We start from the raw sequence: 17,043 nt of genomic DNA, 5'->3' as shown, positions 1-17,043 counted from the left end.
GTACATGGCTGGCCTGAGACAGGGCATGAAAGTTTTCCCTAGAATGACAAGTCGTCTGCCCATTTCTTTATGCATGTAATTTGCCCCATGGATTTAAACAGTAGGGGGCAGATCCACAAAAGGATTACGCCGGCGTATCTACTGATATGCCGGCGTAATTTTAAATTTCCCGCGTCGTATCTTTGTTTTGTATCCACAAAACAAGATACGACGGCATCTGGGCTCGATCCGACAGGCATACGTCTTAGTATGCCGTCGGATCTAAGCTAATTTTTCGGCGGCCGCTAGGTGGCGTTCCCGTCGAAATCCGCGTTGAGTATGCAAATTAGCTATTTACGGCGATCCTCGAACGTACGTCGGCCTGGCGCATTTTTTTCCGTCGTTTGCGTTCGCCTTTTTCCGGCGTATAGTTAAAGCTGCTATATGGTGGCGTACTCAATGTTAAGTATGGCTGTCGTTCCCGCGTACAATTTTGAATTTTTTACGTCGTTTGCGTAAGTCGTTCGCGAATAGGAATTTGCGTAGAATGACGTCACCGTCATAAGCATTGGCTTGTTCCGGTTAAATTTAGAGAATGCGCACTGGGATACCCCCAGGGACGGCGCATGCGTAGTTAAAAAAAACGTTGTTTACGTCGGGTCACGACGTATTTACATAAAACACGCCCCCATTACATCCATTTGAATTCCGCGCCCTTACGCCGCAGGAGATACACTATGCCGCCGTAACTTATGGTGCAAATTCGTTGAGGATTCAAAGCAAAACCAAGTAAGTTCCAGCGGCGTAGTGTATCTTAGATACGCTACGCCCGGCGCATTAATGCGCCGTTGTACGAGGATCTACCCCTAGATGTGTGGTTTAATACGTCTCTCTGCCAGGTTGCTCTGAGAAATTTTAAAAAGTTGGAAAGGCAATGAAATCATTTTCATCAGAAGTGCAAATTGTCAGGATGTTAGTTCAGGGATGGAATCAGGATGTTTCTGCCTAGTCTAAGATGTACCTGTTTGGGGCAGTACTGTAAAGTGGAGTCCTATGATTGATAGATCAAATGGCTTCATGTCTTGACAAATCAGGTCATCACAGAGCTAACAATAAATAATTACCTAAAAAAGTAATTCCATATTCTTTGAGCAAACCAAACTAAATGATAGTTTAAAAAAAATACTTTGCATTATTTATGCCGGGGGGGGGGATTTATGAAAACTAAAGCAGACAAAATCTGGAAAGGCTGTGCATGGCAACCAATAAGCTTCTATCTTCAAATTGTTCAATTAAGCTTTGAAACAATAGAGACTTTACAGACAGCTGGGCGACGCTCGGGTTCTAGACCATCTAAGTCTATACTTTTTTCATCTCTCCTTTCAATTAAGTATAGCATAAGATCTTGCTTCCTTTATGTTGATGTGGGCTTTCGTGTCCGGATTTACTTCATACATTGTACGCCATAATACTGTTGTGAACCTGTACTGTTGGTTTATATGACAATAAAACTTTTGTGAAAGAAACAATAGAAGCTGGTTGGTTGCCATGAATAGCTGAAATAGTTTTGATACATTTTCCCCTCACAGTATTTTGTAGCATTTTCAGGCAGCTAACTCCAATACAGTGTATTAAGTTGAATATTCCATTTTACGAAGTTAAGCAGGATACCATGGACGAACACAGCTCCTTTAGTCTTGACAAGTGGGTTATGTTTTGTCTATTATCATCTCCTATAGAACAGATACATAACCCACAAGTCAAGATTTAAGAAGCTGTGTCCATCCATGGACTACAGAGAAAAGGATTTTACGGTGAGTACAAAAAATCCTATTTTCTCTTTTCGTCCATGGACGGACACAGTTCCTTAAATCTTGACTTGTGGGTTGTGTTCCTGTTCTATAGGAGAGGATAATAGATGGAACATAACCCACTTGTCAAGACTAAAGGAGCTGTGTCCATCCATGGACTTCAGAGAAAAGGATTTTACGGTGAGTACAAAAATCCTATTATTTCAGTTGGTGAAAGGAATAAATGTACAATGATATAATTATCTTTTTTACCCACTTTCTTTTAGTTACAGAATGAATTGGAATCTACTTTCTCTGAAATAGAACACCTAAGAAAGCAACTTTCCAGTGAAAGAATCTCTGTTAAGAACTTGGAGGCTATAATGGTCTCCAGCCAAGAGAAAGAATTTCAGTCTCAAGTACGGGTCCAGGACCTGGAGTCAGAGCTGGAGCTGCTTGGAGATAAGTTGATGCTGGCAGAAACGAAACTGTAAGTAAACAGGCAACCCATTTGCACAATTAGACTGATTAATTAAAACTGCAGAAGAGAGAATTAGCCCAAAATTGTTATTATAATTCAGCGTTAACTTTTTTTCCCCGAAATATAGAATAATATTGTGGATGTTGCACTATGAGCTAATTTTTTATTTATTTTTTGGTTCATGTTCTTTTTTCCAATTTGCACCAGTGTATATGTAAAGATTCATAATGGGCAGCGCCATGCAATTTGTTTTCTGTGCGCTGCGCTAATGATAGCCAACAAGCCTGAAACATAAATAAGTATTTTCACACCGTTATTCATCAATCTCAGTTTCTGAAGACCAAATGGTTGTAGCAGTGGACAATGAGAAGCTAGTGCTGCAAAGATATATAAATGTCAGCAAATTTCCAATTTATCTTTGTCAACTAGTTAAGGATAGCACATCTACTCCCTGTAGGGATCTTGCCTGGCATGTCCTGGGGAGGTGTACGTTAGGCAAAGAAATTGGATCTTTTTCAAAAAGTTCAACTTTTTATATGTTTACACTTGTATCTATGTCTGTAAACATATGGAAAAAAATATTTATCAACTGTATGTTAATACATATGTTATATATTATATTAGAAAAAGGACAGTAGAAGCCAATGTATATTGTGTCACATGGTTATGACTTGGAGAATTCAGGGTGTGGGAAAGTGTCTTTGTTTAGGAAGGTTATTCTCTCTATTTTCCATTGTGGGACACATGTTAGAAAAAGAAACCTAGGGTTATTTTGCTGCCTACAGAAGAAATGGAGACAGTACAGATATAAAACTGAAGGCCAGGTCTCCCACCTCACACCTGCTCAGTTTCACTAACTGAGTCCTTTAGCTGGAAATGAGAACAGGATTTTATGGGGAGCATAGTTCTATTTCTTTACCTTTCAGTACACCAGGTGTGTTGGGGAACATAAGGTTATGAGGCCATCATGAGAAGATTGGACATTGGCAAAGCTTCATAACCCCACCCTCCCTCCACCTCCCCACTTCCAGCAAGCCTTAATTTTTTGTCTAGTGTCCTTAGGAGACAGACTGAGAGAAACAAATTATTTTTCTTTTTATGAATGATTCTGACTTGGACGGAACTTCATGTACCAGCCTTACTGTATATGTGGTCCATTTTACTGTGGTGAAAAAATGGTAGATGGACTTCCTCAGTTGTCAACGTCTGTATGTGAACCTCCTGGTTTCCATATTCAACAACAAACTGGAAAGGATGCCCTAATCCAGTGATGGCGAACCTGTGGCACGCGTGCCACAGCTGGCACGCCAAGCCCTCTCTGTGGGCACTCAGCAGGCTCCCAGGATAGGAGAGGGAATCCCCCAGCAATGCAGTTATTTTCCCTCGTGCGGGCGCGGAGTAGCCGGCTCCCTTTCTATCATTAATGCGATCGGGCAGTGGGACGGCAGATGTTTGTAAAGCCCTCCCTGCATACACTAAAGCAGCCCAATGGAAATAACACAGAGGGAGTGTCTGCTGTAAGCAGCGCGCAATGCCTCTGAATAGCCAGGAAGAGAAGAATGATCCTCCCTTCCTGGACTTGGGCAGCCAATAGGAGAGCGGCCTCCTGTGCAGGCCGGGCCTCCAGCACTGAAGCATGGCAATATGGAGGACTTTGGCTGAACACATACACAGGTAGGACAGTGCTATGGGTGAGGGAGGGAGAGGTGAGGGCTCGCAGAGGACACTGCTGTGTATGTGGGGGGGATGTGAAGGGGGCAGAGGACAATGCTTTGTTGGGAAGGGCCCTGTGTTCTGAGCGTCCCATCCCTGTATTCTGAGAATCCCATGCCTGATCCATCCCATCCCTGTATTCTGAGAATCCCATCTCTGATCCATCCCATCCCTGTATTCTGAGAATCCCATCTCTGATCCATCCCATCCCTGTATTCTGAGAATCCCATCCCTGTATTCTGAGAATCCCATCCCTGTATTCTGAGAATCCCATGCCTGATCCATCCCATCCCTGTATTCTGAGCATCCTATCTCTGATCCATCCCATCCCTGTATTCTGAGAATCCCGTGCCTGATCCATCCCATCCCTGTATTCTGAGAATCCCATGCCTGATCCATCCCATCCCTGTATTCTGAGAATCCCATCTCTGATCCATCCCATCCCTGTATTTTGAGAATCCCATCTCTGATCCATCCCATCCCTGTATTCTGAGAATCCCATCTCTGATCCATCCCATCCCTGTATTCTGAGAATCCCATTCCTGTATTCTGAGAATCCCATGCCTGATCCATCCCATCCCTGTATTCTGAGCATCCTATCTCTGATCCATCCCATCCCTGTATTCTGAGAATCCCATGCCTGATCCATCCCATCCCTGTATTCTGAGAATCCCATGCCTGATCCATCCCATCCCTGTATTCTGAGAATCCCATGCCTGATCCATCCCATCCCTGTATTCTGAGAATCCCATCTCTGATCCATCCCATCCCTGTATTCTGAGAATCCCATCCCTGTATTCTGAGAATCCCATCCCTGATCCATCCCATCCCTGTATTCTGAGCATCCTATCTCTGATCCATCCCATCCCTGTATTCTTAGAATCCCATACCTGATCCATCCCATCCCTGTATTTTGAGCATCCCATCTCTGATCCATCCCATCCCTGTATTTTGAGCACAATGCACTCCTTTGAAAAAGCACAAAGGTTTTTTATCTGGACACAATGGTAAGGTTGTTGGTCCCTTAGGGCTCATTCAAAGGGATGATCAGTCCTATCCTCCTGTACAGAGCCGCTGGTAGATTTATTCCATGTTGGCACTTTGAAAAAATTTAATTGGTTTTGTGTCGCGGTTTGGGCACTCGGGCTCAAAAAGGTTCGCCATCACTGCCCTAATCAATCTGTGGGATCAGTTAAGCTTGATCTATCCATTTCCTCCTTCCTTGTCTGCTCTGCTGGATAGAGACTGAAGGCATTGGGGTTATTTTTAATGAACTGGTCTAGGTGGATGTGGTACACTGACCTCATCAGACTTATGGCAGATTCTCTTTGGGCCCTTTTGAATCATCCAGATCTTCTGTCCTAGGGGCTGGTTTACCATCCTGATTCATGGTTGCTGGTTTTTATGGAGGGGCTGTTGAAACGCAGGTCCTAAAGCACAAGTGCCTGTCCTCTTCAGTTATTCATATACTTTTGAAGACTGGAAAGTTTCCCTTTATTAAGGTCTAGCCTTGCACATGGTGCAAGGCTAGACATTTCCAACACAGAAAGTACTATATGGCAGTGGTTATCAACCCTGTCCTCAGGGCCCACTAACAGGCCAGATTTGCAAGATAACTGAAATACATCACAGGTGATATCATTTGCTGCTCAGTGATTTCAGTTTTCTAGTCTGCATCTCCCCAAGGTAATACATAAAATCTGGCCTGTTAGTGGTCCCTGAGGACCGGGTTGATGACCACTGCTCTATGGGATAAATACTGTAGTTTCTATAATCATGTCTAGATCAATATTTTTACCACTAACACCTACACTCAGATTCACAAAGTACATTTATACACTATCACGCCCCTGAAGACATCACTATATGACGAAACATGTAGGGTAGAGTCTACATGATGTAACATCATCACGCTGTGTTGTTTTTGGATACGGTTTTTGATATTTGTGATATGTATATTGGCGTATTAACTAATGTAAGTGCAATACTTTATTTCAATACATTTTATCCCTTAATACTACACTATGAAGCTGCTTATTTCTGTATTCTCTATGAGCGGAACATTTATTTACAATTTTAAAATGTGGTCATTTGATGAGAAATTCCATTTGAATGTCTATTATGAGAGTATTATAAGTATCCTGCTGAGTATCCAGCACGGCCTGTTTAAGTGGATGGTGGTTCAAAAGTGCTGTTTGACAGCTCAATTTAAAAGGGTCGATATCTTCTGGTAAGGAGCTTATGTTACTATCGGTGCATCTGGGTGAATATTCCTGCACATAAGATTCTTTGGTCTCTTTATGGTTTGGAGCAGTTCACACCTTTATTCTTACATTTTTCACATTGTAGGACTTCCGATAGACTGGTTTCTATATATTTGACAAATTTTGCTCACTTAGTGGATCCTACGGATGTTTTTTGAACTATATGTATTTTATGTTTATTGGAAGGTCACTCATTTATTATTGGTTTAGTGCTGAACTTGTATACAGAGTCTGGATCCATGTTTAGCCTTGAGTACCAATAAGTGGCAGATTTCTGCCCTAGAGATCCTTTTCCAAAGACTGCATGCTTTCCACTCCATAGTAAAAGCTTTCATTTATTTAATTTCATTTTTCCCCTCTATTCCCCAATATTGTCATGGGATCTTAACCTGGTTCTTTCAACTCTCTAGAACCCAACCTTTGAGCCTGCCAGGGAAATTCTCTTTACGAATATACCTGACAAGGTTGCCTTTCTTGTAGTTATCACCTCAGCATGCCGTATCTCAGAGTTGGCAGCCTTAACCTGTATGGATCTCTTTTTTGTACTGCATAGGAACAAAACTGTGTTAAGGTCAAACATCTCCTTTCTTCCCAAGGTGGTTTCTTTTTATAACCTTAACCAGGACATTGTTCTCTTTATGTTCTGTTTCTTGCCTCCCATGGAGGTGTCCCGCCACTGTCTGGATGTGCTGTGTGCTTTTCAAGTCTACCTCTCAGCTGCAACTTCATTTAGACAAACCAACTCTCTTTTTATAATTTCTGAGGGAACCTGCATCTTGTTCCACTATCTCCATGTGTATTGGAAAACCCATGGACTTTACATTCAAGCCCATGGACTTTACTAATCCACCAAAAGAGGGTCAGGGGGGAAAATAACAATAAGGCACTCACATTGGCCCACATCCGAAGTATAGGTTCAAAAAGAAAAAAGTTGTACTACATTGGGTAGCGACATGGCGGACTTTAAAGGGCAATCACAGGGACGTATATCGTTATAAAAATAAAGTTTAATTACAAAATAGTACATATACAAATAAATTTCATATAAAAAATGTTATCAAGAGAGAGAACATAGATACATATTTGAGCAATAGAACGTCTCGCCATTAGGCGAGACGTTCTATTGCTCAAATATGTATCTATGTTCTCTCTCTTGATAACATTTTTTATATGAAATTTATTTGTATATGTACTATTTTGTAATTAAACTTTATTTTTATAACGATATACGTCCCTGTGATTGCCCTTTAAAGTCCGCCATGTCGCTACCCAATGTAGTACAACTTTTTTCTTTTTACTAATCCACCCTTATACAATCCAAAACCAAAAGACTAACCCTAACACAAATTTTTTGCCAAGCTGATGTGATCTTCAAAAGGATGCATGGCTAAGCTTTTGGCATATGCTGACGATGTCTTATTCCACCTCTCAGACCCCCTGATCTCATTGCCTAACCTGATGAAGCACTTTGGTTCACTCTCCAATTTTAAAATACATTACACAAAGTCTGAACTTCTACCCATCTGCCTGCCCCCCTCTTAACTAAGAGTCTCCGGGCTGCCTTCCCTTTTGCCTGGGCTAAATTGTCCCTGCGTTACTTGGGTGTGCAGCTCACGGACCGCTTCGACACCTTGTACATGGCCAACTACCACCCGCTGCTTACGGTGGTTAAAAAAGACCTCTCACAATGGATGCAGACTGCCTTCACAATGTTGGGACGAGTAAACATCATAAAAATGAATATATTGCCACATGTACTCTTCTATTTACAAATGCTACCGATAGCCCTACTCAGGCTCTTCTTTGACCGATTGTCCAGCATACTGTCCGAGTTTGTATGGAACACACGGAAACCCAGAATAACCCTAAGGGTGCTGAGGTGCCCAAAACGTGAAGGTGGCCTGGGTATCCCAGATATAAGACGCTACTACGGGGCCATAGTCCTCCAGAGGATAACTCAACTGGCATTTCCATACTCACTCAAAACTCTGGGTTTCCCTGGAGAAATGCCTGGTGGGCAGGAATTTATCCTATGCACCATGGCTACTCTGGGAACATAGGGGGCTGTCGGCAACAACCTCCCCACTGACAGCCCAGGTGCTCTCAGTTTGGGACCGGACCAACTTGCTCCTGAAAATCGTCCCCACTGGCCCCACTGGGTGGGTTCCTGTGGTTCCCTCCAGGCGAACAGATGGCATTTTTTGGGCCTTGGGTGGATGATGGAAATGCCAGCTGTGGCAAGCTTATGAAAGATGGTAAGCTCCTGAGCTTTGACACCCTGCAGGCCAGGCACCAAGGTTCACAAATTAACTTTTGGAGGTATAGACAGTTACACCACTTCTTTGAGAAACATGGACGCTCAATTAGAGGTCCTTCCTCCCTCAACTCATTTGAGCACCTCTTCGTCAATGAAGAACCTATCCCTCACATGGTGTCAGAATTATACCGACTTCTGTGCTCTGCCACCCACCAACCCAAACCTGCATATATTCGAAGGTGGGAAAGAGACTTAGGGCAGGAATTCACTGATTCGCAACTGACTCACCTGTACTACCTTACCCACTCGTTCTCTATAGACTCTAAAGTGCAGGAAACAAACTATAAAATAATGTCCCGCTGGTACCGGGTACCAGTGGATGTGGCACGCATATATCCCTCTGGATCGGAGCTATGCTGGCGAGACTTAGGGCAGGAATTCACTGATTCGCAACTGACTCACCTGTACTACCTTATCCACTCGTTCTCTATAGACTCTAAAGTGCAGGAAACAAACTATAAGATAATGTCCCGCTGGTACCGGGTACCAGTGGATGTGGCACGCATATATCCCTCTGGATCGGAGCTATGCTGGCGAGGCTGCGGACACAGAGGTACACTTGTCCACATATGGTGGGAATGTCCCCCAACCAAGCCTTATTGGGAAGATATCAAGGACCAAATAAAAAGCATAACGGGGATAGATGTTCCTTTCTCTACGGTGCACGTCCTCCTGCATGTCCCCCCGATCCCACTCAGTCAATATAGGAAAAGCGTGCTGCCCCATTTATTAAATGCGGCTAGATGCCTGCTTCCAATCAATTGGAAGTAATCCAGAGTTCCTACTCGGAAGGAGTGGGTCAGCGGGGTGAGTGCAGTCTGAGTGCAGTCTGAACACCCTGGAATGACTACGTCACAGATCCTAGATGTGTGCTATCTAGCCTTATTGGAACTGGCAGAACCTTCTCTTAAAAATCACAGGCTGTCAAGAGCTTAGAGGACAGGGAGCTATCCTCTGACATATTGCGACTATTGGAGTTCACCTGGACTTATGGCTACACTTGAGAATGGTGTGCTTGGCGCGGCCGTGAATAGGGCTTCCTACAGAAATGCAGGTACGCTCAGATCACCCCTTTCTTTCCCCCCTCTCTTCCCTTTCTCTTTTTCTCTCTTCTTTGCCTACTTTCTTTCCCGTTTCTTTTTTATATATATTTTGAAGTTGTATGCATTTATTCTTTATTATATTAATGCCGGTTTAAGGATTGACTGATACGCTGTCGGTTGATATAATTATCAAAAGCCTCTGCGCTCGTGGGATAGGCCTCCTTTACAGGGGGCACTGGGTGTCCCTGCCTACAAGATACTGCTTTTACTGTTGTACTTTATTTCTTTGTTCAACCTGTTTATTTGTTGCCTAAGGCAAACTGTTGGACGTGTCTTGTTTTATGTTTTCCTTTTACAAAAATAAAGATTATACAAAAAAAAAAAAGGATGCGTGGCAAGATATTATTGAGCCACATTTCACCTCGGTTATATGGTATCTTCTAATTCAGTTAAAATATTTGCACCAACTACAGTATACTATACACCTTCTACCTTCCAAAAGTCATCACTCCTGTGATGGCGAAGGTGAACAGATATAGCTAGGCCACGCTTGGCAATGTTCTAGCAACATCCTGGGAGTTTTCCAGTCAGGCTTTATGGGGTATGTACAGTAAATGACATACTCTGGTGACAAGGGCATTATTTAATTTTGCTCAAAATTGTACAGCTTATTTACATCTACAGACATCCCTTATCTGTATAGACAGTTTTTGGGCAAAAGTGAACGAATTCTTTAATGGCTAGACGTGCAAAATACTATTTGGAAATGTGATGATTAACGAGTTTCATGCCAATTAACCTTTTTCACTATTTACACAGTGGTTTACATGGAATTGATTTATCAATAAGGTTTTACTATCACATGGCTAGTTTCAGGAAACACTATGGTAAAACAATGTATGCTTGCCAGAAATTATTCAGGTTGAAATTACTGGGTGTGTCAGGGAAAATAATGAGCCTTTGTTACATTGCAGCTGGTTAAGTTTCAACCTTTAGGTTGGCTATAAATAGATTTATTTAAAGCCTTCTACACACAGGCTTCAGCATGTATTAGAAGAGTATGTACAACAAGCTTTTACAAAGCCTTTAAAACAGGGGTGTCCAACCTTCTGATCTTCCTGGGCCACATTGGAAGAAGGGGAATGGTCTTGGGCCACACATAAACTACACTAACAATAAAGATAACTGATGAGTAGAAAAAGTTAGACAGATCACAATTGAATGATCACTAATATTGGTAATGTACCTATCTGAGTAATAAAACATAAAATTTGTGCAATATTTGACACTGTTTTTGATAAAGTAACGCATCAATATCTGGTTCGATGGATGTAGTAGCAATTCTCAATGAATTTTCAAGGTGCTCCTCAGATATTTTGATTCTTATTTTGCCCTTCGTGTGTTTCATCCTTGAAGATTATTGCTCACAAATATAGTTGCTGAGGAAAATGGATTACATGAATAAGGCTTGAGTGTGAAGAGTGGGATATTTTTATTTGAGAAGATATAACGTATAAAAGTTCAGTAAAGAGACACTCAATTTTTTTTTCTTTGCCCGCCTATGTCCACTAAGTGTAAACGCATTTTTACAAAAAATTCCCCAAAAATCTACTTTTTAAATAAGTTTATGATTTTGTGTTGGGCCACATTTATCGCCGCTTTGGGCCATATGCGGTTTGTGGGCCGCAAGTTGGTCACCCCAGCTTTAAAAATAAAAAACGATCAGCTTTAATTTGGAGATGTTAAACATATATACTAATGGGAGCTCTGGCTGTCACTTTACACAAGCTGTCAGGGGCTGTAGCAGGCTTTCAAGAAATTCTGCTGTAGCTTCTAAAACCTTTCAATGATTAAACTTTATGATCAGTTAATAAAGCTTAAAGGGTCACTAAAGGATTTTTTTTTTTAGCTAAATAGCTTCCTTTACCTTACTGCAGTCCTGGTTTCATGTCCTCATTGTTAGCTTTTGCTCTGATGTTGCTGTAATTCCTCTCTGTTCTGGACACTTCCTGGTTGTCTGTTTCCTGATCACCACAGTACTGGGAGATTTCTCACTGTGGTGACTAATCAAGGAGGTGTGATTACTGTAAAACGAAACTGGATTGGTGCTGAGGGGTTTTAGACAAAGCATCGCTGCCCTCTATTGGCTCTCTGGCTCTGTACATCAGAGAACCAGGAAACAACAGCAAAAAACAAACTAAACTGTAGGTAAATTATATGATTGTTTTTTATCTATTTTTAATCATTTTTAAAAGACATCAGTTAACTATTATGTCTCTATACCCTGTAAACAGTAATTTCAGCAAAAATTTTTTTTTCCTTTAGACCCCTTTCACATTGAGGCGTTTTTCATGCGGTACAGCGCTAAATATAGCGCTGCTATACCGCATTAAAAAATCTGCATAGCTGCTTGATCACTTTGATATGATAGGAGATTGGCAGCTGTAAAAAACAATACTTTAAGACACACTTCTACCAAATATGTTGTCATAAATGTGCGCATCTTCCAGTGCAATCCCCCACTTCTTGGGTTAAAGATGCCACATAAATGTAAATGAGTGGAGTGGGAGGAAAGTCAGGATATTTGTGCACTGTTGCCACCAATATGTCTTGTTCGCACACTATAAAGCCAGTTTCCTGTGTAAAAACCTTTGTCATCTAGGTTTAGTGGAGGCAGTGATATCTGACATAATGGACCATCCGACAGAGCGTCCAGATGCTATAAAATCAGATGTAACATGTTTATCCTAATATTGAAAATTGCAAGATAAAGCAGCCTTTTGCTGTTTAAGAAATGGTCTTAAATAAGGTTTACCTATTTTCCGTAAAATAACAATGATGAAATTTCATTTCAGAGGAAATCATATTCGGGAAGCGGGACAACTGAAAAACAAGATAGCTCAACAAGAAGCTGAGTTGGAAATAACCAAAAATCAGCTATCTACAGAACGCTTTGAAAGGCAAGTGTATGTGTACTTGTAGTTTATCACTTATTCTAACTTATATAACTTTAACTTACATGGGAGTTCGGCTACAAACATATAATAACTCTAATGCCCCATACACACGATCGGGATTCCTGTCGTTAAAAAGTCCGCCGGGAATCCCGGGGGACGACGACCGAGAACCAGCTCAGTCACTTTCCCTGTGTACTCACCAGAGGTTTTCCCGTTGGGAAAACTGCGGTGAGAGCTTTGGCCGGGAATGCCGGCTGTGTGTATGCTCCATCGCAGTGTTTCCAATAGGGAAACTGCCAGGAAAAAGACCGCCGGAAATCACGGCAGGAAAAAAGAGAACATGTTCACATGCCGAAAACTGCCATGGAGCAAACACACGCCCAGTTTTCCCGGCCAAAAGCTATCATGGAAAACTGGTCGTGTGTATGAGGCATAAGAGATGAAAATGGAGCATGTGATTAGAAAACACTCAGGATCCTATTTAAAGAGCTATAGCATGGTTGGGCATTTTGTTTCTGCTGTCTTTGCCAAGATGTCACTTTGTGCTTGAGCGATTTGATGAGCAGGGCCCTCTGATCCCTCCTGTATCAAGTTGTATTGTATTTGTACTGTCTGTCCATACATTGTAAAGCGCTGCGCAAACTGTTGGTGCTTATTAAATCCTGTATAAAAATAATAATGTTTTTCTGCTAATCTGGAAATCTGATGTTTGGACCTGTTTATGGGCAAATGCAAGAGGAGAAAGTTTATAGGTTTTAAAGCAAAGCTAAACCCATCAATTTAACAGTTTCCCACATGCTGTGAATGACAGCTGTCACAGTTGCTTGTGTTCTCAACTGAAATGGCTGGTATCATAAATGATCAAATGTACAGCACCATGGCAACTGTAGATCAAACATAGGCTAAGATGGCAGCTTCTTTGGCTTTAATAGATAAGAGAGTTTAGTTCCTCTTTAAATATTTACTTTTATTTTTAGACACATTTTATGCCGCATACACACAACCATTTTTAATGACAAGAAAAATAAAAAAATTTAAATTGGTCGTGAAAAACGGTCGTGTGTAGGCTCCAGAGCATTTTTCTCAATGAGAAAAATGGGCGTTAAAAATTTAGAACCTACTCTATTTTTTCTCGTCGTTTTTCACGTCGTGAAAAACGGTCGTGTCTGCGCTTTAACGAGGGGGAAAAAACCTGCATGCTCAGAAGCAAGTTATGAGACAGGGAAATTAGCATAAGCCGCCCAAAGGGTGGCGCCATTCGAATGAAACTTCCCCTTTATAGCGCCGTCGTACGTGTTGTATGTCACAGTGCTTTGCTCTAGCATTTACATTTCACGAACGTGTGTATGCAAGGCAGGCTTGAGAGGAATCACGGCGAGAAAAACTCTGAGAAAAGGATTTTACTATAAATCTTTGAAAAGACCCTAAAGGGTAAGCAGCAAAATAACCATCAAATGATAAATGATTTTCAATATTTTATTGTCAAAAAAGTTCAAAATACAGATTATTTCAAGAAATTTTTAAATATGAGCTCTGGTTGGAATATAGAACAACAAACAATATCCATCAATGATAAAAAATGCATATTTGCAAAGATGTCAATACATTATATTTGTACATATGAGTACCCCAATGGATTTCGACCCCTACAATTGTGGTCTTCATCAGGAGGATTTTGTTACTCTAAAGAACATGTCAAAAAATAGTTATTTACTACTTATTCACCTGTATAAACATTATCAAAATTATCTGTGAATCTCTGGATGACTGCCGATGGACGCAGAGGAGAAGGATGGGGTATAAAGTAAGTGCTGCTGTTAGATTCCCCGGACCATATGTCACCCATACTACAACATATTACACCAAATAAGTATATCTTTGACTAACATTATTAATAGTATTCATTAATATTCATTATCATTTTTTCAACTAAGATATGATCTTCATCTTCACAATCACTTGTGAGTTTTATTCTCATGTCTGTTGAGGCATCGGTCACTTTATCACAGTTCACTCCATTATAGGGGTGCTCTTATAACGTCTTGGTAAATATATTTTTTACTTTTTTTATTTCATTCCTTTTTTCAAATAATCTTGCATCAACCAACATGAAGGGGTCTGTCTATCATTGGTCATTTCGTGCGCCACTCTTCACTATTTTGTTGTTTTTAGCATTAGTGTTTATAATTTTTATTTCATTTTTTATCATTCACAACGCACCTTTACTTACTTTGATCTACACATCTCACGAATATTAGAATTATTTAATTCGATTTTTCACATTTAACTTTTATTTTCAATTTTATTTAAGAATAAATATCATAGTATCATACCAGGGATTCCATTTTAATAACCCCAAAATAGATTAAGCAAAAAATCAAGTTGGCAATCAATACCAATATGACATTTTAAAATAATTAGCTGGGTTTGACAGGGTCTGGTTCTAATAAGCAGCACAAAAAAAAACTATTCCCCACTCATTAAATTAAATTGTATATTACAGGTGCCCTGTCTATTTTCTCCTTCCCCTCTTTGGGGTCTGGATACACGTGACTCCCTGTAAGCCCTGTGTATTGAGGGCCTGTCTAAGGGGTGCGGGGGGGTGGGGCCCACACAAAGTCCTCTGGATCACTGAATGCATCTGGTTTTAAATTCTGGTTGGGTGTTGCACACCATCTCCATCAGTTAAATGGTAAATATATTTGCACTTTGAATGAAGATATATACTATTAACAGTGTTCACATATAATTTTGGTAATGTTTATACAGGTAAATTAGTAGTAAAAAACTATTTTTTTACATGTTCTTTAGAGTAACAAAATCCTCCTGATGAAGACCACAAATGTAGGGGTCAAATGCATTGGGGTACTTATATGTAATGTACAAATATAATGTATTGACATCTTTGCAAATGTGCATTTTTTATCATTGATGGATATTGTTTGCTATTCTATATTCCAGTCAGAGCTCATATTTTTACATTTATTGACATAATCTGTATTTTGCACTTTTTGGAAAATAAAATATTGAAAATCATTTTTCATTTAATGGTTATTTTGCTGCTAAAAAGCCCCTTTGGGAACCCTTCCATTTTTTTAATCTAGTTTCGGAGTGTACAGCCTTTCGACTCGCATTTATGTGCTTTTCCATGTTAGACTCTAAAATTACAACCCTAATTCCCAAAGAATTGGGGTTCTGTGTAAAATCTACATAACAACAGAATGGAATGATCTGAAAATCTAATAAACCCATCTTTTATTCACAATAGCAAACTGTTCTAACTGAGAAAATCTACAATTTTAAGAAAAAAATAAGGTAATTTTGAAAGCTGATGACAGCAACACGTCTCATAAAAGTTGGGATGGGGCCATGCTTACCACAGTGTAGTACAGTGTCTCAACTTTTTTGGAGTTGGGGTTGTATTTTTTTTTCATACATTATGGTATTTTCTATTTTAAATTTTAATTATTGAAAGTTGATGATTATTTTGTATAGGGAGCTTGCTGTCAAAGAGCTGCGCCGTCAAAACTTCCAAACACCAAACACTTCAAGGATTTCACCTGAAAGGCTATTCCGATCTCCAGAGCGCCGATCCAGGTCTCCAGAAAAATCATTTGACAGGTAAATGGCCTCATTACGCCAAAAAAAAGGAATGGCTGATTTAACTTGCTTTAGATTGCATCTGACCCTTTATAAAACACTGAGTTAAAATCTGTGGGTTTGTTTATACAGAATACACCATTAATAAATTGTACTAATGCTAACCTGCGATTTATTTCCTCAAAAGCTGTGGGGAGATTTGACAAAAAAAACATACAGGTGACTGTAGATGTGAGAAATTGGTTTGGATCTAATGTTTATGATGCAGTTGGTATTTCTATATTAGAAGATATCTGAGGTAATGTGCTATATCATCAAAAGGGCATTTTTCCATGCTTGGATACCTTTCATGGGCATTGATCAAGCATTTTTCATGCTTTTTCAATGCTTCAAAAACACAACAAATACATGTCATAAATTCTATAGGAGCATTAATGAGCATTGCTTCATTATTCCTAATCAACACACCTGTGAACAAGCCCTTATTGTGCAGGGAATTGTGGGTGAGGAATTCTCTGCTGACATCATTCATTCACTACAGTTACTCATTGCCATGGTGCACTTGTTTATACGTGTACTATACTGTATATCTGATTGGTTGAGAGAATGTGTTCATTTTATGATATTCTTCTAAATAAGAGACAGTCATTACATTTGCATCAAATCTGTTCTGGTAGATGTCAAAATTAAAAATACATAAAATGTAGGCTGTGAATTTTAATTGTGTTTCCAAATGGTTCCCCCCGAGTGGCCTGTTTAGTTTTTCCAGCATATTTTTCCCTGGAGGTATTTATATTGTTTAATTAATTACATTATTTCTTGCAGGAATCTTCTGTTTAAAGATTATTAAGCAACGACTCCTGGTCATCGTAGGAAAGAACATGGGAACACCAGTTAAA

The 17,043-nt window shown here is 40.2% G+C and overlaps 1 protein-coding gene across 2 annotated transcripts in view; it reads left to right on the top strand.

Annotated features, from left to right (window-relative positions):
- The window catches only part of TSGA10 (testis specific 10), a 100,173-nt gene extending 83,130 nt beyond the window's left edge, over positions 1-17,043 (top strand). Inside the window, exons 17-20 of one of the 2 annotated variants that reach the window (XM_040336342.1) lie at positions 2,057-2,259; positions 12,443-12,553; positions 16,040-16,165; positions 16,970-17,043. In XM_040336342.1, coding sequence (XP_040192276.1) covers positions 2,057-2,259; positions 12,443-12,553; positions 16,040-16,165; positions 16,970-16,994 — 465 coding nt within the window. In that variant the 3' untranslated portion in view covers positions 16,995-17,043. The remainder of the gene's footprint in view (positions 1-2,056; positions 2,260-12,442; positions 12,554-16,039; positions 16,166-16,969) is intronic. The other variant, XM_040336343.1, reaches the window with a different exon arrangement.

The sequence above is a fragment of the Rana temporaria genome, chromosome 2, assembly GCF_905171775.1.
Source record: "Rana temporaria chromosome 2, aRanTem1.1, whole genome shotgun sequence".
Classification (NCBI taxonomy): domain Eukaryota; kingdom Metazoa; phylum Chordata; class Amphibia; order Anura; family Ranidae; genus Rana; species Rana temporaria.
Note: the sequence above shows the minus strand (reverse complement) of the source record. Positions and strands in the feature narration are given on the sequence as shown.